Source organism: Maylandia zebra, linkage group LG11 (assembly GCF_041146795.1).
Source record: "Maylandia zebra isolate NMK-2024a linkage group LG11, Mzebra_GT3a, whole genome shotgun sequence".
Lineage (NCBI taxonomy): Eukaryota > Metazoa > Chordata > Actinopteri > Cichliformes > Cichlidae > Maylandia > Maylandia zebra.
The window spans coordinates 6,384,634-6,410,557 of NC_135177.1; the positions used below are offsets into that span (position 1 = coordinate 6,384,634).

General features: G+C 41.5%; 3 protein-coding genes across 7 annotated transcripts; 2 read left to right on the forward strand and 1 right to left on the reverse strand.

Moving 5' to 3' along the window:
- The first annotated feature begins 208 nt into the window (after nucleotides 1–208).
- On the forward strand, nucleotides 209–4,721 carry si:dkey-31c13.1 (uncharacterized). 3 transcript variants are annotated; one of them, XM_024804302.2, is made up of 10 exons: nucleotides 223–348; nucleotides 480–664; nucleotides 1,327–1,437; nucleotides 1,609–1,749; nucleotides 1,827–2,063; nucleotides 2,155–2,530; nucleotides 2,652–2,887; nucleotides 2,986–3,161; nucleotides 3,235–3,674; nucleotides 3,800–4,721. In XM_024804302.2, exons 1-10 carry the CDS (start codon nucleotides 237–239, stop codon nucleotides 4,051–4,053), a joined length of 2,268 nt encoding a protein of 755 aa, XP_024660070.1. In that variant the 5' UTR covers nucleotides 223–236; the 3' UTR covers nucleotides 4,054–4,721. The 3 variants fall into 3 exon arrangements, with proteins under 3 accessions (XP_076745822.1, XP_024660070.1, XP_024660071.1); XM_076889707.1 differs by lacking the exon at nucleotides 480–664 and having other exon boundaries at nucleotides 209–348; XM_024804303.2 differs by lacking the exon at nucleotides 223–348 and having other exon boundaries at nucleotides 537–1,237.
- LOC111501021 (transmembrane protein 42) lies at nucleotides 4,570–6,427 on the forward strand. Its single transcript, XM_023153876.3, has 3 exons — nucleotides 4,570–4,840; nucleotides 5,644–5,790; nucleotides 5,924–6,427. The coding sequence occupies exons 1-3, from the start codon at nucleotides 4,646–4,648 to the stop codon at nucleotides 6,065–6,067; spliced, it is 486 nt and encodes a 161-aa protein (XP_023009644.1). The 5' UTR covers nucleotides 4,570–4,645; the 3' UTR covers nucleotides 6,068–6,427.
- A 562-nt stretch (nucleotides 6,428–6,989) lies between these two features.
- On the reverse strand, nucleotides 6,990–24,685 carry zdhhc3a (zDHHC palmitoyltransferase 3a). Of its 3 annotated transcripts, none has more exons than XM_004560065.4 (7): nucleotides 24,584–24,685; nucleotides 22,305–22,728; nucleotides 21,986–22,110; nucleotides 17,629–17,725; nucleotides 17,345–17,426; nucleotides 15,853–15,983; nucleotides 6,990–8,478 (listed from the first exon to the last, which is right to left on the reverse strand). In XM_004560065.4, the coding sequence occupies exons 2-7, from the start codon at nucleotides 22,644–22,646 to the stop codon at nucleotides 8,272–8,274; spliced, it is 984 nt and encodes a 327-aa protein (XP_004560122.1). In that variant the 5' UTR covers nucleotides 22,647–22,728; nucleotides 24,584–24,685; the 3' UTR covers nucleotides 6,990–8,271. The 3 variants fall into 3 exon arrangements, with proteins under 3 accessions (XP_004560122.1, XP_012776971.1, XP_004560123.1); XM_012921517.4 differs by having other exon boundaries at nucleotides 22,305–22,766; nucleotides 24,584–24,658; XM_004560066.3 differs by lacking the exon at nucleotides 6,990–8,478 and adding an exon at nucleotides 14,290–14,518.
- Nucleotides 24,686–25,924: the final 1,239 nt, after the last annotated feature.

A 25,924-nucleotide genomic window follows, 5' to 3' on the forward strand; every position in this document is an offset into this window, starting at 1 on the left:
TCATTGATGGATTTGGGAACGTTGATGCCATAGCGCTGCTTGGTGCTACATTGGATCTGCACAAGGGACGATAAGCTAAATGATGATTCAAAGCGAAACATCGCAGAAAAACTAAGCCGATGAATGTCCTCCACATAAAGCAGCAACTCGCCCTATTTAACTTGAAGAAGGAAACTCTCCGCTGTGACTGCTCGTAGCGCCGTTAGCCGTATGAGCATGAAAAGTTAAGCATTAGCATGAGACAGTTTGAGAACTCTGCCGATCTGGACTCTTTTATTAAAGAACTGGAGGAAGAGTCTCAGACTAAGTTTATCACCTTTTCCGTGGGCCGCCATTATAATGACAAAGGTAACGAAATGGAGAGTGACTGCTAGCTGGACAGCAGAGCCGTAAACACTGCTCCCTGCTATGGTCCAGTAGTGAGTGTGTCGGTTAACGCCGGGGTCTTATCAGGTCGTGTGCTTGTATTTGTCACACAGATTGGCATCCTTTGCCCGGAAACCGCGTCTACTGGCAGTGGGCTGGGGGCTCTGGGATGCCAGCCATTGAATTCACCGGAGTCCCATTTATGTTTGTGGGCTCTAAAAGGCTCGTCTGCCATCAGGGCAAGGACCTCGCCGTAGCTCAGAAGCAGAGATATGCCGAGGAAAGGGCAAAAAAGACGGTGATTTCACTGCGCGTTCAACACACACACAGAGGCTGGCTGGTGATGCGAGGAGCCGAGGGATTGGTTGTTTCGCTGCTAGGCAACCGATGACGCTGCAGCCTTGGAGAAAAAAGCGCGCAGAGTAGACGAGTTGGGAGTAGTGCTGTGGGATACTGAAATTTGTGTATCAATGCAATACTAAGTAAATACAGGACCAATAGTGACAACACTTTAAACCTAGAAAAGGCAGCTTATGTAGTGGAGAGCATTGCGTCATGATTTATCAGACGAATCATCATTAATGTCCAATTTCTGAACACGATTTAATGGCCTATAAGTCAGTGTGGTTTTTACTTTTCCACAACAAAACACACCTTTTAGTTTTTCATTTATTTTGAAATTGGGGCTTTCTGGAGACCTTGGATGTGCCTGTCTCTAAAGCACTTTGGATCAACTACTGTCATTTTAAGGCTTGGATGGCATGGATATTATCAATATTAGGATCAATCTGCTCACTTCTAATGGACAGCAGTGAACCACAGCTACTAAGAAAGGCGCACGACTCCACCTGTTTCTCAGTGTTTGATTTGAGTATGCTTAGATGTTCTGCTCAAGTTAGCTAATCTTGACATGAATTATTGAATGCATTATTTAACTGATTTCTTTCCCATAATCCACAGATGATTGACCACACTTTAGTTAGGAACAAATCAAACTCGCAGTCTAGTAAAAAGGTGGGATGCCCAGCAGCCATATCAATCAGCAAGATCGCAACATTCCCTAAATTCAAGGTAAGTGGAAATGTTGGCTCTCCTACAGGAATGTGACCTTTAAGCAAAGACAGCTGAATTTAAAGGAGAAAGGCATGGAGTACGAGTTTAGGACTCAGACTAAATCATTTTGTTTCGGCACATGTTTCTCTCCATGATCACCACTCTGATTTCTATCTGCATGCATGTTAGTTGGAAGAAGACAGGGAGAGGAGTAAGAAGGCAGTCTCCAAGATGCTGAAAGAGGCTTTGGAGAGAGATCCAGTTGTGTGGGGAACATGCTATGTTGTTACACAGCCAAGTGCGCATGCTGGGCACGCAATGGGAGAAATGGTAACGAACAACAGTCTCCTCACAAAGGACAAAAATCTGTGTTTCCATGTGAAACTACAAGTGTGCTATATTTAAAGGAGCCCGTGGACGCAAGAGTGGAGCAGCAGGTGGTGGAGCTCAGAAAGCAGGGCGTGAGGAAGGTCAGCGAGCTGAAGCGTCATCTTGCTCAGTTTGTAACAGCCGAGCTTTTTAAGGGAGCTAGCCCACCCCCTGCGTCCAGGCGCCGGTACTACCCCTCAGAGAAGGACCTCCGAAATATAATGGCTAAGGTGAAGGACCAGGCTCGGCACAGAATCGATCAGGTGAACCTGGAGGTGAGCGGCGCCTTTATCATTCCTGTTTGGGTAAAACACCAGCATGTGACTAGTCCGTATAAAAAAGAAAAAAAGATTGTATTTGTTGCAGGGCTTGTTTGAAGAATGGTGTGCTGCTACACCTGAGGACAAGTTCCATCTGCGCCTCCGTACAGAGGACGCCTCCTTCCTCTTCTGCCATCAAACGTTGTGGCAGATGAGGCTGCTGCGCCTGTATGGGGCAGATGTCTGCGTGTTCGATGCCGCCTACAGAACAATCCGCTACCCTCTGCCCCTGTGCTTCTTGTGCGTCCGCACTAACATGTGCTACTCCGTTGTGGGAGTGATGGTACTCCAAGAAGAAACAACAGAAGCCATCAAAGAGGGTCTGGAAGTGTTCAAGTGTTGGAACGCAGACTGGAGGCCAGCAAGCTTTATGGTCGATTGCAACGCTGCCGAAATCCAAGCTGTTGAGTCTGTGTTTGAAGGTACGGTGAGCTAAAATGAAAACAAAGTGATCACTGTGGATCTTTACTCTTTTTATACATGTTGGTGTTATGATTATATATCAGTGTGCTCTCTATTCAGTCTCTTTCTACCTCTGTGCAGGCACCAAAGCGCTGCTCAGTGACTTTCACAGGGAGAAGGCATGGGACGAATGGATACAGAAGGAGCATCGAGTGGCTGACAAAGGAGATGCTCTTACAAAGCTGAAAGCGATAGCCAGCTCACTCACTACAGAGCAGTACGAGGAGGCAGTGAAGGCCCTGATGGCCAGCCACACCTGGGAACAAAATCCTGCGTTTCAGAGCTGGTTTTCAGACACGTGGTTGTCCAAAGCAAAGGTAAGCATCTGAGAAAAAAGCAGCTCCTGCACAGAGACATTTGAAAGCTGAAATTCTATCGCCACAACAAACCCTCGCTATATCTTGCTTTGTTTAAGAGATGGGTGTCTGCCTTCAAAGAAGAGACACTGAATATAGCTATCATCACAAACCATGAGACTGAACACCAGAATAAATTGTTCAAGCACAAATACCTGGAGGACTACAGGGACCGGACTTTATCTGAAATGCTGGACATCGTGACACATGTGTACATCCCTGAACTGCGGAGGACGTAAGTTTTCCATTTGCACAAGCTTGTCTTCAGTGTGCATGTCATGTCAGCAAAAATAATGTTTCTCTTTCAGGTACATTGAAGCTAATGTGAGGTCATACGGACAGTGTGACTCCAGTGTCCCTCCTTTCCTGTGGGACAGACCCGCAGACGTCATTCAACACATCACGAGCTGCATGGACAGCTCTCTCTCTGAGGGACATGTGGTCAAGCTGGGCGACGGTGTGTTCAGAGTGAAGAGCGAGACACAGGAGGACCAGTCTTATGAACTGGCATTTGGGTCAGACGACAGCTTGCCCTCCTGTCAGTGCGATGACTGGAGGCGGTACAAGTTGCCATGCAAACATTTCTGTGCAGTCTTCCAGAAGGTCCCTGGCTGGACGTGGCAGCAGTTATCCCTGAAATACAGGGAACACCCGCTTCTTAACCTGGATGCCACGTGTTGCTCCATGACCCCAGACTCAGTGGACGAGTGGGGCACGGAGGTAGTCAGTGAGCCAGTAACCTGCAAGGGTAAGGTTTATCTGCAACATGAGAGAAGAACTTCATAAAAGTTACTGTCTTACCCGCACAATCATTAACCTGTTACCTCAAATTTTAGGGAGTGCAAATTTGTCTTAGTGTAACTTTCTTTGCAGACACACAAGTGACCTCTGACTGTGACAGTCCACCACGCAAGCGAGTGAGCAAGTCATATCTGAGGAAGAAATGTGTCAACCTCACCAAACAACTCATGGACAGAATATGTACCACTGAAAGCCAAGACACACTTCAGGAACTTTCTGAGACGTTAGGCAGGCTGGTGAAGGGGCTCACACCTGCGTTTGGCAGTGAGGATGGTATGCTTCATCTGGAAGCAAAGCGGGTCCGAGTTTCCAGCTGCACAGACTGAGGGTGGAACCCACAAAGTGGCTGGCCTCGAAATCATCAGAACCCTCCCGGAGCCGCGCGATTTTTTTCGAACGCTAACTACGTCATCAGATTCCCGGAAAGGAAACAACCAATTACAACAAAGCAGCTACAGTCAAGAGGGCGAAGGCATGATATGGAAAAAGCACTTAAGCTTCACAATAAAACCAAAGTAGTTTTAATCAAAAATTGTGTCTCCATGAATAATGACATTATCCATGAAGAGTAGTTTCTTTACCTATTTAAAATAAATCCTAGCGGAGTCCGATGACATCACCACTGAAGCTGTTTGGTCACCACTGAGCAAAGTAACAACTGACAAGCATTTATATGAGGAGCCATTATGATGTTAATGCGTAATCTATACCTGCAAGAAATGTAAGATTTTCGGATGACAGCGACAGAGTGTACTTTACTGTATAAATAAATTAGTGAAAAACCAGGCCTTTGTATTGTGTGTCCTGTTGTGTAGTGACGAATGGAGGAAGCTGCCATACAAGCTTTTATTGTGAAAATTTTCGTCTGCCTGTTCGCATCCTTTAACTCAGGCTTGACTGCGGTCTGAAAGGATTAACATGGAGCCCTCTAACAACCAGCCGAGTTCGGGAATGTTTTCAGCGTCCTTTTATGCGTTATTAGCGGGCTTTTTGGCAGCTACTGCCTCTCTGTCAGCTAAGCTGTCGCTCGGTGCGAGCTACCTGAGAGAGATGTGTGAGACGCGGCTGAGCGACTGGAATCAAACACCTGGTGGAAGCGCAGCCTGTGACTGGGTGACACTGACTCTCTGACATCTTTGTTTTTGTATTTCTACAAATACCTAATTTCCTTGGCATGGTTACACACACACACACACACACACACACACACACACACACACACACACACACACACACACACCCTTGATCATAATGCCTCTTCCACTGAATTTATTAAAGAGTTTTCTCGTTTCCGACTACTGCTACAACAAAGATGGCAGCCAGCCGGTGTGACACCGGTAGAACTTGGAGGAGTAATATTCATGCAAGTGATCAGAAGCCTCTTAAAGCCTCCATAAAATACCTTAAAACATTTAATTACTGTGTACTTAAAGGTTAGCTCTGACTTAAATGAATGTTAATACGAGACGAGCACAAACTGTTGCCGATTAATATGAATAATAAATTAATTCATTAATGATGCAAGCTGATAGTTTTGTTCTCAGTAACATGTACAGCATCTAGCTGTAAAACATAAGCCAAACAGGTGTTAGTATTGTCATTAATTAGGGCGTGTGCCGGTACATAGTCAAAATTAATGTGATTAGTAACAGCTGTATGATTGTTTTTCTGTATCTAACTGTGGTGGTGGTTTAAGGTTTTTGGTCATTAACCAGGCACGTTTGTCAAAGTTTAGGCTGTGAGGTAAAAAGTATATGTTCTTCCTGGGCATGCTTAATTGGAAATGGAGAAACACTGTTTAGGAATCTGAACTAAGGATCTGCACTCAGTTCTGGTATTTAGCCAAGCCGTGACATTTTTGCTGCAGAGGGTAAAGTTATGTTTTCGTGTGTGTCTTGCTATACCTTGGCCTACAGCTCCACATCCCCCTGCGGCTGCTGTGCGGCGGCCTGCTATTCGCCTGTAATGCAGTCATGTGGACCACCTTCTCCAAGGCACTCCGCCATTCCACCTCTACAGCCAGGGCCACTGTCACGACCACTGCATCCAACTTCATTTCCTCTGTAAGCTCTCTACATATGCTGAACTAATTTGATTTTTCACAACACTATAACAACAAAAGGGAAACATTTTGACTTTGCATTCAACATTCAGATTACTGTTTTATATTTATAGTGAATGTGTTCTTCTGTCCAGGGACTGCTAGGGAGGCTCTTCTTTGGAGAGAGCCATGCAACTCTGTGGTGGGCAGGCATCGCTCTCACTCTGTGTGGACTGCTGATGCTTCATGGTTCAGCACCTCAGACACACCCACAGGAAGCAGACAAGAAGGACAAGTAATGCATGTTGGAGTTGTTCCAAGTGCGCAGCCTCAAAACTGTTGACTGCAAAGAGCAGTTCTGTCAGGTTCTCCGCCTGCAGAATTGACTGATGTATACTTTTTAAGAGTTCTTCCTATAAGACGAACAACAACTGCCTTTTTATGGACTTTCACCTGAATTCTGATTCTTTATGAGGGGTTCCCTGGGACTTGCACAAAATCAAAAAACCCTCATATTATTATTTTTTTTGTACCTGTGTGGAAGTTGATTTTTTTAATGTGTGATGCATGTATTACAAACCACACTGTGACTTGCTCTGCATTGGAATACTGAGTGGAAATGGATATTTTTATAAATAAAATGGAAGTCGAACAAATGAGGGCACTTAAATACCACATTTTGTGCAGAAGAACAGCCATCTCACAACCATGCTAAATTTACTCTAAAGAATTGAGAATGATTAGAAAGTCAATTGATTTGAGTTTGGCACCACCTTGTGGTACTTTTAGGGATAGCACCGGAGAAGACTGCACGCCCAGAAAATTGAGGAAGCGTTTTTTGTCGACTAGTTCAAACTAGTTGCAGCTGAATATGTTACCTTACAATGCCCACAAAAGCTAGAAAGCTCACACAAAGATATGCAAATGACCAGCTGCAGTAGTCGGCAGAAGCGTAATGATTAAAGGCTGGAGGTAAACATTTAAAATAAACCCTCTCCACATGGGTCAGTGACAACTACTGAACGATAAAGCCAAGCGCCGGTGTGCAGATGTGTTTTGTTCAAATTAAATTGAATGAAAATTTGGAGGGCACCGTGTTTCCCCCAGGACGATACAAACAACATGCCTGCTGTTCTGTCTGAACACCCATTTATTCCAGACCACTTAGCTGTGCCTCAGCTGCAAATGAGGTGTAATGTTTTCTCCAATTATGATACACACTTCTACCACAACAGCTGTATTTGTCTTCTGTGGTTGGCTATCATCAAAGGCATCGAAGCAGAAGAGCTGAAAGTGGTCACAGTGGAACAGAATGGAATCAGTGCAGAAAAACACAACAGGAGATAAGATGTACCACAACGTAAGGAGTGCTCTGACACGTTGATAAATATGTTTTTTTCCTTTCTCGCAGTCGATTAGATGAGATGATAAGGCTGTATGAAAAAATGTTCCTATTAAGTTTTGAACTGGACTGTCAGTAGCTTTTGGTGTACAATTCAAACACTGCAGATGTATTTGCTAAAAACAAACAAATAATCTGTCACTAGATTTAAAACAAACAAACAAAAAAGAATGACCATTCATATAAGGAAGGAACCCACACAATGAGTAGATTATTAAAGCAATGTAAACATGATTAAACATAAGTGATCCCATAATGTCCAGCAGCCATTTAGCAGTTAAAGCCCTTATCCTCCAGCTTACATACACACACAATAAAAATCCTCTATATGAAGTCATCTACTGCCCTTTTCCCACATGTGCAATGGAGCGAGAAATATGAAAATGGCAACTTGAGACAGTCTGGAATCAAGATGAGTAATAAAACAATGTAGTGTTTCAAACATTTGCTCAGTAAAGATAGATAAGGCACGAGGTGAGCTCGAACTAGTTTCTCAGACATGGGTCAAGCCTAATCTTAGACTAAAAACCTTTTCCAAATGGAGAGTTTGTATTTCTAGGCTTAACCGTTATCTGTGAAACTGGCTGTTCAAATCTGGGGGGGAAGGCAAGAAGGTTGAAAGGAACCATTTGTGCTACAGTGCTGGAGCAGAGCTGCTGTTAGTGGTGTTCTGAGGCAGCTCAGGGAGGCACTTTACAGTATTCTCTTCTCCAAACACTGAGCTGACTGAGCTTTGAGTCCTCACAGCGTTTTCCTAGAGACAAATTCAGGAAAATGCTGCAGGTTTGGCAGATTTAGTAGAGAAATATGAGATCCTTAAAATGCACATTAGACCTTCAGTTATGTGTGCAAGTATTAAGCTAAGATACAAAAGTTTGATAATGGGTGCTCTGCACACCTATCAAATGGCTACACTGAAGGTAGGAACAGAAACTGTAAAATATATCCAGAAAAAAGTCCTGTACATAAAGAAATGCATACATAATTAAAATAAATTCTGGGCAGTTTTTCAACATTTAGAAAGTCCAGTTTCAAAAATATCTTTGTGCTTGTCAAGAAATCCTGCCTGTCTGCAATTTATGCTTTCCCCAGCAGGTGGCGCTAGTTGAGTGGTATCTCTATGACATCCTCCTCGATGATCTCTCCCTGGGGGATGGCGACGTGGTGCTCAGGGCTCTTCTTGCAGCTCAAGCCTGAAAAAGGGCTGCACCAGGACAGTGAGAAGGGGCCTCCGAATGCAATCTGCATGGCCTCCCAACACGGAACTTTCCCCCACTTCCCCGTCTCCCCCTTCAGCCGCTCGATCCCCTGGAGACAAAAAACAGTGAGGTTCTGAGGTGAAGGGGCAGAGAGACAAACAAAGCGCAAAAAAAAAAAAAAAAAAAAAAAAAAAGCACTGCATGGGATCACCTGCATGCACCATCAATGACATCCACAACACAAAACTGGTGATAGTATGTTACTATGTGATGGTTTTGCTTTTTTGTGCTAGTCCCTCAGACACTTAAACATGTCCAGCTTATTTAAAAAAATAAAATAAAAAGTCTTCAGGTTGAGGGTTTAATCATTTACTTGTCATTGCTGCCATTTATCCTGTGTGTACTGGCCAGGAAGCAAAGAGAACGGGACTGGCAGTGGAGCCAGCTGCTCAAATGGTTGCTAATTAACACCTAAACTGAACTGCAGCTGAGGCTGATGGGAATGTGATTACTTTTACAGGTCTTTGTTCCTACAACAAAGCACCAGAGACATATTTGGACTGGCTGACTGTCTCAAAGCACATTTAAGTCCAGCTGAAGTAAATGAGGCTTCAGTGGATGCCCTCTTGGTAATAATTTGTCCGTTTATTTTTATCCTCAGACCTTTGAATGTTACTTCCTAATCCAAACCAAGTGCCAGCTACCACAAACTTGAGGCTTAGGCTAATGCAGGAAGCAGCTTATAATACAACACCAGTAACAGTAATGATGCTTTCACCTGGCTCCCACTCAAAACATGTCAGCCTCTCTAGAAGTGCTAAATCAGTCATTTTTAAGGAGTCTTTAAAGCCCTGCTTGATAAATACGCAATGTCTGAGTTTTTGGATGCGATTCTGGCTTTGATGTCCAATGTGTGGGTGTTGACTGATAGTAGGCACGCTCCAGCTTCAAAAATGTTTGCCATTCATTAAAGTAGACTCAATATTTGGGGTTCACGACTGCTGTCCAAACAGAAGGCACTTGAAGAGGTCACCCTGAACTTTGAGAAGGTGGGATAGGATTGTTTTTCCCTCCAGTTTGTTAGTTTTGGGGTTCATTTCAAGATGGCCAACAGTTCTGATTTCTAATGTATAATGGCAAAAAGTAACGCTGACAGATACTTCTAGAACTAATGTAAGAAGTTATTTTAGAAGGACTGTGTTCCAAGATATTAACCTAAAGCAACATGTACTCATCTGGATGCATGCTCAATCATCCAGGTTAGGAAATCCTTAAAAGTTGCTTCTGTTCATCTGGACGAAACGTTTCTCCCACTGAAAACGCTTCATCCTAGTACATGTGCATAATGACTGAATGGCGAACAATGGGCAGTTGAGTTTTTTGATCATTAATATGCAAATTTGTTATCAGCACTGATCAAAAACCATTGATCAATGGTCATGAGTACCATTCACAGAGAGTTGGGGAATGGCTGCAATCACAGCATTGTAACATGGCAGGAGGTACCGTTAAGCCCCCTCCTCCATTCATAGATGGTCGTAAATTGCCTCCTTGACTCCTGCCGGTGGAGGTTTCAGTCATTGTGCAAAGGTACTGTTTTATAAGGTGAAGTAAACCTGCAATCAGCTGACATTAAAGAAGTCACTTGGATGAGTGACAAAGCGTTTCTCCCACTGAAAACGCTCCATCCAAATGAACAGAATCAACTTTTTGGGGCAACATGTAGTTCTGTGAGCTTTAGAGTGCTTACGGGGTTAGGCTAGCAGGTGCCCTGTTTATAGTCTTTATGCTTAGTTAAGAAACTCAAGTACATGCCACTGAAGGTAGTTTTCGGGAATTTTGTGTTTTAAATGTAAATGTAAAAAAAAAAACAACCTGAGTCTTGACAGAGTATTTTTAGTGACAGTCAAAGATCCATTTGGGTAACTCAGACGGCTGAATCTAATATTAGTTTCAACTTTGGGACTTATATTTATGCAGTGCAAACAGTGGATTTTACAGCCATCTTCTAGTGTACTGGTGTAAAGGTTGCTTCATGGCCACAAGTTACAGTTAACACTAACTGAGAAGTTAGATGACTTGACTTCTGATGAGTTTTAACAGTGTCCTCTAAATGCTTTAGGTTCCATGTTATTCAATTTGTTTTTAAAGAAACATGCCCAACATTTCATGCTGCTGTCCAAAAAGACTGGCATGCACTTCAAAAATAAACAGATGGCACATGCATCACAGACAGAACTCACTCATTCATTCAAACCGTTTGGTTGAAGTAAAACAGCAAAGGAGGAACTGAAAGCACACGTCGGCCTTCTGATTGAAGCGTGCATACATGTGACATGTCAAAGCTTGATGGGGACGGCCAATGTGACTGCTGTTCGCAAGCTTACCTCAGTCAAGATTACAAAGGGCTGTCTGCTTCGGAAAGCTTTCGGCAGAGTGAGTTATCAACCAAAGCAAAAATGCATGAGTGAGGAGAGGACACAGTATCGGGGGGAGGAGGATCCCAGACGTGGGAGCAGAATGGAAGACAAGGACGGAGGGAAAATGCAGGATGTGAGGGCCATATAAGAACTGTGTGCACGGGGAGAAGGAGGAAAAAAACCCAACAAAAAACCCACATCTGCTCCGGTATTACTATTTGAATATAAAATAAAGGGACAGGCAAAAGTAAATAAATGCACCTCCACAAAGGAAGCAAACACAGTTGTTGCATTGCATCTGAGAAGATTTTATTCTCTGTGCACGTGCTGAAATCTCTTCAGAATATTTAGAAAGAATTAAAATTTCTGTAAAAATAACAAAACAATAATAATAATCTCTGCCGTCACTCAGCTGCTTCATCATACCAGCAGTGTTTCACATACACAATTAAACTAGCCTTCAGCTGTACCATGCATTCAAAAACAAAGGATACACACAATATCATGTAAACAAAGAATAGAAGAATAAAACCGCACACTTTGGAACAAAGCAGTTCACCCAGGAGAAAATCTCAAATGATAAATACAAAGAAATACAAAGTGAAATTAAATCTTCTTTTTTAACGACTTTAAATTGGATAGTGAATGTTAATACCTCGGTTAAATGCTTTGTAGGCTGGCATGGTGCAGAAATGAATATTCTAAATCCACGTCTTCTCTTTAACTCCGAACACGATTTTATACATTTCCGGCAGCGAAGAGGATTTTAAACTGAAGCCAGTGTCCCTTCAGAGCAAATTCATATCAAAGGGTTCCCAAATAATCGCAGAATTGTGGGTTTTATTGAATTTGGCACACGCTCACAACATCAAAACACCACATGGGCTTAGAGCTGTGATTCACTGGCACGTATTCATGCAAACAGAGTGTTAGTGGGAGGCTACTGTAGGAGGCTAAACCTTTCTTATAAAAAAAATAACACAAAAAAACCCCAACAACATAAAAAACAAAATCCAGAATGAACATATGTTGACAGACTGTCAGCATCATTCTAACCCACATGTTTTTCCTGCTTAAAGACAGGCTGAGGTCGACATCAGTCACCTTTGAAAGGCTTTCCCTTTCCTTCCTTTAGCAGAACTCAGACTGCCAGCTTAAACACTGAGAATCTGGATCTGTTTGCTGGAACAAACAGAAACCTCCTGGTTTGTTTTAGCCAAAAATAAGATGCATTTCTGTCTTCCAAGAGGCTTTGTTTTTCTTGAGCATGTATCAGAGAGGAAACAGGGACAATGTTGTAGGTGCTAAAAATCACTGAAAACATGATTAGGCTGCAGCGTGACTTTTTGGTCTTTTTTGTTTAATCACAGAGATCCTCCAAAATGGACTTTCAATAGCTGATCAAGGGTCAGCTACTAAATCAGACCTAATTTGTTTTGCTTTTCCTTATTTTGAGCCATACTTTGTGTTATTATGCTGGGTGCTTATATTAAATAAGTTTCAAATAATGAGGTGAGACTTCAGACTGCTCTAAACTCAGTTTCAAACAGTTTGTTCTACTCTTTCCTCTGTTTGATGTCAAAGACAGAGGATCTCTCTAACATGGCTCTCTGGCTCTGACTGTGGACACAGAAGCTCCATCCAACTCAAACATTCTTTTTACAAGAGGCAGCCAATCAGAATATAGTTGGTTTTGAGAAAGGGCTGCCTCAAAGGTAGGGAACTACACCACCTCGTTTCAGATGAGCACAAAGGTCCCTCACAGGATAAATAAAGATTACTAGCTTAGCTTTGCATGATTCACAGTTGAAAGAAAACAGAGACCAAGAATGGAACTGTGGAGCTGGGAATGAGCATAACAAGCCCACTTTAAATATTCAGTACATCTGCTATCCTTTAGTCACAGCAGGCTATCAGCTCTGCTTTTTGGTACCACTGCGATCCCTTGCCTCGTGTAGTCTTACATTAATGAGAACCCAAACGGTTAAATGCAGTGTAATGTGCAGGTTTTTACATGATGAGATAACAGAGCTCTGTTTTCAAAACTGCTTTCAACTCCACCCTGAATGTAAGAATGAGACAATCTGAAAGTCACTGCTAACAGGGAAGAAAAGGGATCCATTTGGAAAATTAGAACTCTCATCACAAACATAACAGACCAAAAGTCTTTGGATTAACTTTTGTCCTATTAATGAAATTTTAAAAAAAATCTCCCAAGAATGAAAAAAGTGAATCAAAGAAGAGCAAAAACACTCAAAGGTAGAACATACATAGAAACTACAAGAGCGCCACCGTTGTGAAGTTCTCATGGCTGGCCTTACAGTGCTGCGTCCCCATTGGTCAGCTACTTTTAGACAACAGTCAGTGATGCACAGATTCAACAAGCGGTAATACCTTCTAATGTCAACAGCAGTCATAATAACATCTCAGTTAGGACAGACTGAGGGATAGCCCATTCTCTAATTAATGGAGTTTTACTTTCAGTCCACTGACATGTTCATCTAAGTGTAAGTAGCCCACACGAGAGCTTTGTGTCAGAACTGGGGCTGAAAAAAAGACCAAAGAGGAAAAGTCTGAACCCAGAAACAAAGGTGAAGATTATCATAACCAAATGGAGCACTCTATGCAATTCTAATGTAAATTCTTTTTTAGAATTGTTGTGTTTTGCTTTCACTTTCTTTGCATTTGATTCTTGAGAGATTTTTTTCAGTAACTATGAAAAATCCCACTGTAACAAAGGCAAGATGTTGATGTGCTATGTACAGCACTATAACAGAGGGTCGGCCTGAGCGTGGGTCTGATTACTGAATGGTTCAGACAATCCATTCCTGAGTAGACCCATTTAAAAGCTTTATCCAGTCCATGTCTGGAACACACTGACATTGAGTAATATTTAAAGGGTCAGTTCATCTAAAAAAATCCACCAAGCTCTCTACTGGCATCAGAATAGCTAATGTGGAATTACAGTAACTCTAACCCTGATGTGTGATTTTAATATAATCTGGAGACCTGCAGTTTCCAGCCAGTTTTACCCTAAAATAGTCCTTAAAATGTCCTAAAACTCGGTGCTTCGCCAGTTTATGAAGCATTTTTGTTTACCTTATACATCATTTCCTATTTTCACTGTAATGAAATTAGCTGGCAATTACAGGAAATACATAATACCTGCTTTTTCTTTATAATTTAGCTGAACTAACCCTTTAGGGAGAAGCAAAAAGGAAACAGTAAGAAGAGAGAGGGGCTTCTGATAGAGGAGAAAGAAAGCAGGTCAGAAACAAACAGATCCATCACAGTGTTTGCAAACACGACTGTAAAGTGTTTCTTTTTCTCTGCAACTCGACTCACTCAAGGCAACACAAAAATAAAACGTATAGAGCACTTAGTTGGCAACACAAAAAAAGCACATGAAAAGCTGTCCATTGCTAATGTGGGATATACAGTGTAAATCGCGTTGAGCTGTGTGTGTGTGTGTGTGTGTGTGTGTGTGTGTGTGTGTGGGGGGGGGGGGGGGGGGGGGGGGGGGGTGCAGGCCTTCCCACTTTGGTTTTGATCACTCCCTGTGCTGAGCCTTCACACCACATATTGGTAGGTCTCAGCCTTCCCGTGGTCGGGGGTGGAGAAAGGGCTAAACCACAATATGGAGAAAGGGTGTCCGAATACCGCCCTCATGTTCATCCACTTAGTTTTTTTAGCCCATCTTCTCTCTTCCTTTTTCAATTGCTCTATGCCCTGAAAACGAGAGACAACCAAACTTCAGTTGGTGTGCTTTTGCGGCCCAGCGATCACAGTAATCACAAACTCCAAATACCCATTTCTGTATTAGAAAGATAAAAATAAGATCATCGGGGGCTGCACGTCAGGCGCTGCTGAATTAGGACAGTGGAGAGCCGATGTTGTGCCCTTCCCTTGTGTGTTGCACAGCCCTGTGTATGCTAAAGCCCTCTCTTCATAATAAATAAGGTCTGGAGTTGCAGACAAAAAGAAGTTGAAAACAGGGAGAGTTTGGTTTGGTGAGCTATGCTTCCCATGCACACAGGCGCCGTGTGCTTGATTATTTCAGCTCCAAACTTGAGAAGACAGAGATTCCTTCTTTCGCTGATACACTGACAAACGGACCTTTATTATAAAATTGCATACAGGCCTGCCCTTCATGAACAGCACATTAGACTCACCACCAGGGGGCAGACTACTGGTAATGAGCAGGTGTAAAATCTGGACTCTGCTCAGCAGTTTAACTGGTAAACTTTTTTTTTTGCATGTGTGTTTTAGTCTCCTTTATTAAAGCTAGCCAATGCACACAAAGCTACGTGCACTATTTGCCTGTGAAAAGTTGTGACTTTATTCAGTTTAACTAGCTCACCAAAGACAAAGTGAGAGAGAGAGAGAGAGCTTATATATAGTTGGGGTAGTAACACTGGGAGAAGGATGAGGATGGATGTATAGATAAATCAGGCTAATGAACCTTTTGTTACATGAGACATCTCCACAACAGAAAGAAGCACAGGAGTACAGAATTGCTTGATTTTGTATCACATTAATCCACAAGTCTGGAAAGGACTGAGATGTTACTATTATTGCTGTTATGAGTTACACCTGCACTTTTCCTGCTGAGTCTAAATGTCTCGTGTGAGGAAAGGTCCTATTTACAGATTGATACTGCAACAGTCACAGCCACAGTTGCCTCATACTTTAAAAGACAGTATGAATTAAACATTGGCAGGTTGGAGTTGAGGCATTGTTATTGTCACTCTGCCATAAAAAAGATGGAAAAACAGCCAGTAGGAGGTGACTTCCTTTGGTTGCAAAAACAAATCAGGCTCTACAGAAGTCTATGATCCACCTCTGCAATTTCTGATATGATGGTAGGTGTAACTCAAATTATTTGCTTTTAAGGCACTTAAGGTTGAAGTTCTGCTGCAGAGTAAGAGACGTCAGCTGATGTTTTGAGACGTTAAAGATATTCATGTTAAAAGAAGTTGAGAGTTGCAGCAGCAGGGAGAAGTCCTGAAGCACAGAGGAGTTAAAAGGAGGTGGTTAACAGGATGGTAAACTGGGTCACTTACGGTCTCGTCGGTACAGATGGAGTGGACTTGGGTGCCGAACATCACAGAGGTGAAGATGAGGAAGAGGAGGCCCTCAAAGCACAGGAGTATGAGGAGGATGACTGTTGCTGGAGGAGAGAAGGTACTGCACTCTGGGGGAATGGGAGGGAGGTGGACACAGGGAAGTGAAAGGGCAAAGAAGAGATTCATAGAGGAACTGCTGCACTTCTATCAAAAAACTACTGCATCCAACTGCAGCTCTACAGTGACGATGCAAAGCTTTGAAGCCAGCGAGTATGAGCTTAGGTCAACTTCTTAAAGACTATTGTACGGGATCAGGAAGTTACGGCATCAGTAACTGGAAGGAAAATAAATGTCACAACAAAGAAGTAGAGACAAGATGTACTCATGTCAACAATATTTCATATTTTCATTTGTCCTAAGGAGTTGCAAGCATTGCCATATAATGACACTTATAGTGGCAGGACATAAATATCTGTCTGATGGCCCAAAATGATCCTTTCCTCTAGCCTGTGGTCTGATGTATGTCCAGATTGTTTAGGTTTCAGTTGCTTGGTTTTATCACCAATAGAAATGCCTGCATTCTCTTTAATATTATGGACCTAAATAGCAATTGCATTGACAAACTAAAAGCCCACCAAAAAAATCATTTGAAAGTTCAGCAACAAGACCTCTTTCCTCATGACGCGGTTATTCCATAAACCTTGTTTATAGATAAGAATCCTTGATTATGGATAAGAAGTTGTGGATTTTTTTTTTTTGCAGTGCCTGGGTCATAACTTTGGAAACTAAGAAAAGCCAACATTTTCAAAACTGGGCAATTCACATGGAAAAAAATGTAGCTGGACAAACACCACTATAGACCAGAGGGAGAATGTGCAACTTTGATTTTGTGTTGTATGTAGATGCAGTGGGCTAGGATAGGCTACAGACTCCCAGCACCGCTGAATAGAATAACCGATAGAAAGTGGATGAAGATCATATATGTATACCGATCAGGCACAACATTATGAGCATCTGCCTAATATTGTGTAGGTTCCCTCGACAGATGTGCTGTGGTATCTGTTCTGCAAGATGTGAGGTGGGGCCTCCATGAATCAGACTTGTTTCTCAAGCACATCCCATAGATGCTCGATTGGTTTGAGATCAGGGGAATTTGGCGTAGCTCATCTACTGACCACACGAGCCAGCCTGTGCCCCCCTTAGTTGAATTGCAATGATTTTCGTGGCTGTAGAAGGCGTTTCTGTTTGTTTGTCCCCCATTTATGTAAACAGGATGGGATAAACACAAGAACAGATATATGGTCCTTTAAGAAATGGAAACTAATGTGAAGAATATTGTAAGATGGTTATGTATGTAAATACAAAATATAAAATCAAGCAAATTACTTTACTGTCATGTTTGAGGGAAGATGTCTATTTACATCTAGAGCTCTGTTCTTTATGTGTTTGCAGGCTAAAGAGAACTGTAAAAAAAGGAAAAAGCACTTACTCGTCCAATCATCTTCAAAGCAGTAGAGGAAATGGAAGACCACCATGACCAAAGCATGGAGAGAAGTGAGTGCAATGTACATCTGGGTTAAAAAAGAAAAATGAGAAAGTGGATACAATGAGCAGGAACTGACAACACAGGCTAACCACAAACAGAGTGGCATTTACCAAGAAACGGCTCCATTTCTATAGCAACAACTGGTGACTTTATGATTGAAAATCATGTGACAGGTGTAACCTTCAGGGTGTTTTTTTCGTCAATTTACAGACTAACAGTGGACTTACTGTGAAAAGCACAAAGTACTTTTGGTTGTTCTCTCCAACACAGTTGTTGACCCAGGGACAGTGGTGGTCCATCTTCCGTATGCAGCGTTTGCAAACACTGTAAGAGAAGAAATTCAACTGAAAACCAGGATTAAAACGTTTTGTCAATATACAAAGAAACTAAAAGACAACATGAAATATGGGATAAACTGAAAAAAATGAAGGTTTTTAATGCAAATACTAAAGTTTAAGGATTTACATTCTCTGCATTTGAGCAAACAGGAAGCTGGTGGTAAGGCTAGTGCTAAAGCTGGGTGTTCTGTGCAAACAGCGAGTGTTTGGAAATCATTACTGGATTTCCTGAGAAGATTTAATATGTTGCTTTACTGCTTTGTGACTACAATCATGCCTATGAACACAATTACAATATAAAGGCCCGATAAGCTATACTATTCTATGTGTGTTTGTTCATCACCTATCGCAACAAGAATTCACTGAATCCACTTCAGTAGTTGGTACTGACAGGAAACTGAGTAAGAGCAGTACTGAATTTGAAGTTGTTTAGTTGAGCTAAGGTTGTTCTCTCTTACTAGTATATTCCTTCTATATACACCCCCAAGGCTACATGCAGCTCACATGAGGTAAATGGGAAATTAGGATGCAAACCTAAATAAGTATATATCATGCAGTTTGATGCATTCTAGCAACCAAATGCTGTCGGGTAAGATTCCCATTTGAGAATGACTTAGGTTTTAGCAGTTTTGTGGGAAAACACAATATAAATTTATTGGTTTTATTTTGAAGGGAAATGCTGTTTTTATTTTAAATGCATGTACAACGATGAACCAAACCATTAACTTATGTGAAAGCAGTTGTTGAAACTAGGATAAAAGAGAGGTGAGGATCAGTGAGGGGCAGTGTGGCTTCATGAAGAAAAAGAGCACTACAGATGTGACGTTTGCTTTGAGAGTGCTGATGGAGAAGTATAGAAAGAGTCAGAAGGACCTCCACTGTGTCTTTGTGAAACTAGAGAAAGCAGAAGATAGGGTGCCAAGAGAGGAACTGTGGAACCGTATGAGGAAATCAGAAGATGGAGAGATGTGAGGGTGGCTCAAGACATGCCAAGCCTGATCAAGCCTGGACTAAAATGTTACCAACTAACAGGTGTTACAAGTGATTACTATCCAAATCTGACAGAGAAAAAAATGTGGGCGCTTTTAAGCAGATGTAAGACAAAGTGACTGAAATTGTTATTTTTGCAGTGTATTATATACCAGAAGATACTGTGAAAGTCAGGGCTAAAAATTAACCCTGTTAATGATGTAATCAGGGAGAGAACACTGAATCACAATTAGTTGCACACTGTTTGATTGAAAATGGTGACATAGGCTACCACAGAGCTGTCAAGTGACTCATACAGGGCAAAGTGATGAAGAGTGTGAAGAATGACCACACGTAGACACACTGTTTGGGTTTATTTCCTCTTTTATTGCTGACACGCACTACTGACAGTCTCTCTGTCTGTTTCCTCGGCTCGGCACCCACAGGTGCAGCTTTCAGCCGCATTCTGACCTCTCCACTCTCTGCCCCGGTTTCACTAAAATTCACACACCGAGAGAGAGAGAGAGATCGTTAACTAAAAACGTCACACACCTATGTCACAAACCACCACGGCATTGCCCCGTGATCTCACTGCACCACCCCTCCCCTGCAGCTGAGCCAGGGACCACACCTCCGCCACAAAGAGCATGGGAGCAGAAATTTAAGAGTTTTGGAGAAAGAAAGGTAAAGATATTTTAGAGGTCTGAGATGCAGATAGAAGAGAAATTCTGAACTACACTACGCTAATGCATGATCTAAACACCAAATCGAAAAGCAAGGGCCTACATGCACATAAAATATAAAGCCTGGTAAAGGCCTTCATTTGAAAGTTGCAGTTTCTTTCAAGCCAACTGGAGAGCAACATTCTTGCTCATATGCAAACAGAGAAGATGTTGGTTCTCTTTGGATCTACTTTGATATGTGAACAAACTCAGTGAAGAGGTTTAACAAATGCAAATACAGAGCTTATCTCAGTGATCATCACCTGTCCACTATCCTTCACATTTCCAAACACTGAACCTGACTTCAACAGACTTGTTCAAGCACAAAACAGCCTATATTTCTCTCATTGAACAAGAAGAATTGAAATTGCAGGGGAATTCAACTACAAACACAATAGCAAAAGTACTTTATACAAAGTCGTATTTCATTCAATACGATTTTGTTTTAGGTATGTGATAAAGTGTTTTTTTTTTTTTAAATAATTGTTTTAATTGTTTTTCTTTGTTTTCATGACTATTTACATTGTAGATTCTCACTGAAGGCATCAAAACTATAAATGAACACATATGGAAGTATGTAATAAACAAAAAGTGTGAAATAACTCAAAATATGTTTTATATTTTTCAAAATAGCTACCCTATGCTTTGATTACTGCTTTGCACACTCTTGCCATTCTCTTGATGAGTTTCATGAGGCAGTCACCTGAAATGGTTTTCCAACAGTCTTGAAGGAGTTCCCAGAGTTATTGAGCACTTGTCTTTTTTGCCTTCACTCTACAGTCCATCTCATCCCAAACCATCTTGATTGGGTTTAGGTCAGGTGACTGTGGAGGCCAGGCCATGTGTGTTTGGGGTCATTGTACTGTTGAAAAAGAAATGATGGTCCAACTAAACACAAACCGGAACGGAGTGGCATGTATCTGGGCTCTAATCTGAGGTGCTGTTAACTTGCGGTTTCTGAGGCTGGTGACTCGGATGAATTTATACTTAGCAGCAGAGCTCACTCTTCCTGGGGCGCTTGATGGTTTTTGGGTACACATTCAAAGATTTAGCAGTTTTCTGGACTGACTGACCTTCAGTTCTTAAAGTAATGTTAGATTCTTACTTCTCTTTACTTAGCCGATTGGTTCTTGCCATAATATGAATTCTAACAGCTGTCAAATGGGGCTGTCAGCTGTGTACAAACCTGACTTCTGCACAACAAAACTGATGGTCCCAACCCCATTAAGAAGGAAAGAAACGCCACAGATGACGCCTGCTAAGGCACACCTGTGACGTGAAAACCATTTCAGGTGACTACATCATGAAGCTCACTGAGAGAAGGCCAGGGGTTTGCAGCGCTCTCAACAAAGCTAAAGGTGGCTACTTTTGAGTAATCTAAAATATAAGACATTATTTTTATTTGCTACATAACTGCGATATCTTGCTTCTTAAAGTCGATATCTTCAGTTTGTATCTACAATGTAGAAAGTAGTAAAAATAAGGAAAAACCATTAAATGAGAAGGTGTGTGCAAACTTTTGACTGGTAGGGACACACACACACAAATGTTTATTTGGCTATCTTTGTGAGCGTATTCATTCACAATGTAACCTCTGCTCCCTAACTGTAACCATCAGGTTAAGCCAAACCTTCGTCTGAACCTAAACCTAATTCTAAATTTAATCCAAAAACAAACTCTTAACCTTCAAACAGGCTGAAAATGTCATCATTCTGAAACTACAACAGAATCTCACAAAGGTAGCACCCTGTTTTTTATATGCTTTTATTGTAACTGTCTGTTACTTTATTTAGTCACTCATGTTGCTTTATGGATTGGTTCTAAAAAACAAACAAACCACAACATCTGCATTTTAAAAGCAATCACACCCAAACACATTCAACAGTGTATTCTACAACTAGTTCTCTTTTCAAACTTGCCTGCATGTGGCCTGCAGGCCAAATGTAGGGTAAATGTAAATAGAGCCTGACCAATATATCACTACTTTTATTATAGGCAAATATTTTAGTGTCTGCATTTGTATGTGTTTATAGCAGCCAGTAAATGAGAAGTAAGCAATAGAAGGGAAAACACCCTTCATCTGTGTTAGAGGGCTGATGTTGCATACTTTGACCACCAGAGGGACTCTGATCCGAGGAGAGTGTGGCACAGTGTAAACAAGTAATCCCCAACTTGATGTGACAATAAAACCTATTTTTAGAATCCGCTGTCATATTATCTTAGTAAGGAATCATAAGTAGCTACACACAACAAATGTTCTGGAAATCTGTTTATACTTAATAGGTAAGAAAGAAAAAAATATCACCCGATATCAGATGTTTAAATGAACAAATAATGGTATTTGTCTCAAAAGTCCTGTATCGGTTGGGCTCTATCTGTAAGCTGCAGCTAGAAATAAGTAACCTCGGTCACTCCCTCCGAGAATGGGAATTGCACCAGTTTCAGGATTTATGAAAGGTTACAATTGGGGACGTTACTGCACTAAAGCGATGCATAGGACTAAGTTTGTGAATGTCAAATGCGGCAGTGGGAATTTCGCATCCTTTTTGCCCTACCTGCAGTGGTGTGCTCGGTCAGGCTTGATGCTGCAGCACTTGGGACATTTGTAGACCACCTGTCCTGGTTTCAGTTGAAGGCTTTCTATGTATTCCTTGGTGGCGTTTCCTTTTGGCACGGCCCCCTAGCAGGAAACATGTACATAAAGTAGATGACCTCAGTTATATGTGCAGCTCATTAATCACCATAATGGTCATTTTATTAAATGTCTGCTACATTAATCAGAACTTCATAAAGCTAAAGAGCATTAAGCGTCAGCATGACATTGAGAATTAAAACAATTCGTATGCATGAATAATCCAATGCAACCTGACTTACAGGGTCAGTGCACATGGCCCTGAGGTGAGAGGCGAGGGCAAGGAAGGCCAGAGTGTTGAACAGAGTCCCGTTCACAATACTGTACATCAGGTTCTTGGAGGGCAACAGCATCACAAACAACACCACAAACTCAGCGTACAAGACCAGCAGCCAGGTGATGATGGCACACACAATGCCGCAGGCATCCCTGATGAACCACATGGCCGAGGCAGAGGAGGAAGTGATGACGTCTTTGGAGATGGGGATGCGCTGTTCCTCCTGTAGGCAGCTGGTTCCTCCCCCAGCCCCAGACTGTCCACGGTTATGCTCCACATCCCTACATCTGTGCACCGGGCTCTTCATCCTTCATCTAAGCTGGATTCCTGCTCCTACTGCCACCAATGGACCCACAGCGCCTTCAGGCCTCCGCCTTAGTCACCGCATGCTAAGAAGTGAGGATGGTTCAAAGATTAGGTACACGAGCTGAAGGTTTAAAAAAAACAAACAAACACAAAAAGAACAAAAACTCAAAAAATTTAGCCGCCAGCTGTCAGGTCAGTTTTATAGTGCAGGCAGTGACTGGTTCAGTCTTTCACAGTGACTGTTTTTGTTTTTTTTATCTTCTTCGTTTTTTTTATTTCGCTATTATATAAAACTAACACCACATCTTATTTAAAGTTAATTTGTAAGTTTTCCAAAATGCTACAATGATTAAATGATCTCAGATGTCTAGGCACTGTGGTGGTTCTACCCTTTTGTTTAGCTCTGAAATACTTTTTTCCCCCCCACAATCCGTCATGACATGATCTAAACAATTTGTGGAATGAACAGAACCTCTAAACATCATCTTAAATACGTATTTTGTTAAATTAACTTGTATTTGGGAAAATTACAAGTTAACTTTTTCAAACTATGATTTCTTCACCATGACTTCTACTGCTGCAGGATGCATTACAAAACTGATATTGAGTATTTTCCTGGATATCAGTATCAAGTTTCAAATTCTAATATTGTGAGAACCCTAGCATCTATCTCCTCTTCTTTAGTATTTATTTATTTATTGTCATTGTCAGAGAACAATGAAATTGCATTTACTTTATTTACTTTACTTTACTTTATTTACTTTATGAAATTTGATGTATCAGCTTACATAAATGCCAATAGTGATAACTCAGCAAATAGCCAATATCAGCTTGTTATTAACTTTTTTGAGCTCTAACAATTAGAAAATATTACACATATACTAAAAATTCTATTTCTCCAAAAATCAGATCACTACCGGAGCCTTGATATTTTCCTTTACATTTCTAACCATTAAAACCTAGTGTATGCGCAATTTGGTGTTATCAACTAATCACTGAACAATGAAATGTGAGCTTTGCACATGTGCAGTGTTACACCTGGAATGACACTGCAGATTTTTGACAAACCCTTGTGTTACAAGAAATGTCGGTTGAACCGAACTTTCTTGTTTGCTGTGACTGGGTATGTGGGCAAATAAATTGTCACAAAAACTATCAACGCAGTTCTTTTGAGCGTGTTTGCAACATTACTAGAGGAAAAGAGGCATAAGAGTTTTTAATCAAACATTCAGACGGCACTCAGGAATCCTCTACATGGTGGATGTTCTTCTACGGACACCACAGGATTCTTCAGCCGTCTCCTCAGAAGTGAAAGCTGGCCAGCTGCATGACCGAGCTTTGTCTCTGCACTCAGCTTTACACAACCTGGAGCTCCACCAAACACACGAAATGTCTGGTCAGTGAGAGGTCACTGAAAGGTAGTAAACTGACCCAATCCTCGTGTAAGTTACAGCTGGATAACGGGATGATGTATATGACCTGAGTGAAAGACAGTAGTATAGCTGTCAAAGTACATATCGAGCAGTCGCCTTAAAAATGTGGCTCGATGGTTCCCTGATTATCCTGTTTTCATGGGCGAAGGAGTTACGATTTCGTTGCCATGTGTGTAGCAGCTTTACCTTCAGCCACGTAAGAGCAATAATACCGGGCTAATAATGTAACATTATTAAAATCTATTGAAGACTACTCTACTGCCTGTTCTAATTCAAATCAATAAGGTGGTGAAACATGGAAAGCGGGTTTAACAGCGAGCGACACATTACCGTCAGCCCACTGCTAGCTAATACTAGCTACGTAGCTACCATATCAGCGTAAGCGTCTAAGTTTTCTCATATTTATAAAACAATCCTTCCGTTTACCTGCAAACCAGGAGGAATCAAAGAGCGCGCCAATGCCTTCACCTCATTGTAATTATCATTATATTCCACTGAATCTCACCTGAACGATGCGCATCCGCCGGTGGCTTTCTCCCCTGCTGCTGTTTGGTTACCCACTCGACGCCGTGCTCCCGCCCCTTCATGATGACGTCGTGGCGTAGAAGGCAGCGAATGGAACCACGATTAAGTTTTACGCGTCAGAGGACGCGTCCAAGACGCACCTATTTCTGGTATCTGCCTCAGTACCAAGGCCGAGTATTTATTAAATCAGTTTTAGATAAGAAAAGCGGAGAGTGTAGCACAACAAGAAGGACGAAACACAGTCTACAGGAAACAGCACACAAAGGCTAATGACATTCTGTAGTGGCATTTAAATGCACGAAGGGATGTTAATTGAGGGACGTTGCAGGTTTATCTGATTCAGTTCCAACTATGTGCTGGATCCAGACAAAATGAAGGTTTAAGCATAGTCTTAAAAGTGGAGAGAGTGTCTCTCTCCTAAACCCAAACTTAGAGCTGTTTCAACAGAAGAGGAGCTTGATAACAGAGGAATCTGGCTGGCATTTTACTTTTAGAAACTTAAGGAATCACAAGGAAGCCTTTACTTTGAGAGTGAAATGCTCCAATAGGATAATTATACTATGAGGTCTGATCATTCATAACTTTGTAGTTCTTGGATTTTAAACTTAATTCTGAGTTTAACAGTGTGTCAATGAAGACAAGCTAATATGGGAGAACATATTGAATATCCAGTAGTGAATAGAGTCATTTGATTTATGGCAGTGCAAACACATAAAAACTGATGGTCTCAAGGCTGTAAAAATAAAGCCAGAAATCCTATCACTTACCTTTTTAAAAAAACATTTAAGGTAATGGTAAGGTTATGACTAAGCAACACACTTCTGTTAAAGCTGGACTACATATGAACATGTGTTACAATCAAGTTATAAAACAGCAAGTTCACATAATGCTGATTAAGCTCATCAGAAGAAGACAAATCTCCTGGAATTTTGCAGTCCACCAAAGTTTTAAATCTGCTGTTGTGGCTGCTAGTAACACGTTTTACACCGGCCAGGAATAATGGGTTTGCCAAAGGTGACTGTGAGTCAGAGAAATCCTGCTTAAAGTTTTTCATGCTCCATTACAAATTACAGTAAATAAAAGAAAAGAAAAACTATTCCATGTAGGTAAGATATGAGAACACGTCTTTGTAATTGCTCTCACCACCTGTAGTTTGGTGGCTCTATGGGTGCAAGTTTCACTCAAGCACAATGTTTGGCAATAAGGTTGTTGGACATCCTGCATAACTTTTAAATACATTCTTATTTTAATTTTTTTATTAACTTTTCTATCTAATTGATTTTGATTCAAGATTCAAAGTGTGTATTGTCATATGTCATAA

What these genes read in the sequence shown, in the direction of transcription:
- si:dkey-31c13.1 (XM_024804302.2), top strand. Translation starts at nt 237, where the DNA reads ATGAGACAGTTTGAGAACTCTGCCGATCTGGACTCTTTTATTAAAGAA. An exon ending in CAACATTCCCTAAATTCAAG is followed by an intron (nt 1,438 to 1,608) that starts GTAAGTGGAAAT and finishes CATGCATGTTAG; the next exon opens with TTGGAAGAAGACAGGGAGAG. An exon ending in TCGATCAGGTGAACCTGGAG is followed by an intron (nt 2,064 to 2,154) that starts GTGAGCGGCGCC and finishes TATTTGTTGCAG; the next exon opens with GGCTTGTTTGAAGAATGGTG.
- LOC111501021 (XM_023153876.3), top strand. Translation starts at nt 4,646, where the DNA reads ATGGAGCCCTCTAACAACCAGCCGAGTTCGGGAATGTTTTCAGCGTCC. An exon ending in GAAGCGCAGCCTGTGACTGG is followed by an intron (nt 4,841 to 5,643) that starts GTGACACTGACT and finishes CTTGGCCTACAG; the next exon opens with CTCCACATCCCCCTGCGGCT. An exon ending in CATCCAACTTCATTTCCTCT is followed by an intron (nt 5,791 to 5,923) that starts GTAAGCTCTCTA and finishes TCTTCTGTCCAG; the next exon opens with GGACTGCTAGGGAGGCTCTT.
- zdhhc3a (XM_004560065.4), bottom strand. Translation starts at nt 22,646, where the DNA reads ATGAAGAGCCCGGTGCACAGATGTAGGGATGTGGAGCATAACCGTGGA. An exon ending in GGGCCATGTGCACTGACCCT is followed by an intron (nt 22,111 to 22,304) that starts GTAAGTCAGGTT and finishes GTTTCCTGCTAG; the next exon opens with GGGGCCGTGCCAAAAGGAAA. An exon ending in AGTACTTTGTGCTTTTCACA is followed by an intron (nt 17,427 to 17,628) that starts GTAAGTCCACTG and finishes TTTTTAACCCAG; the next exon opens with ATGTACATTGCACTCACTTC.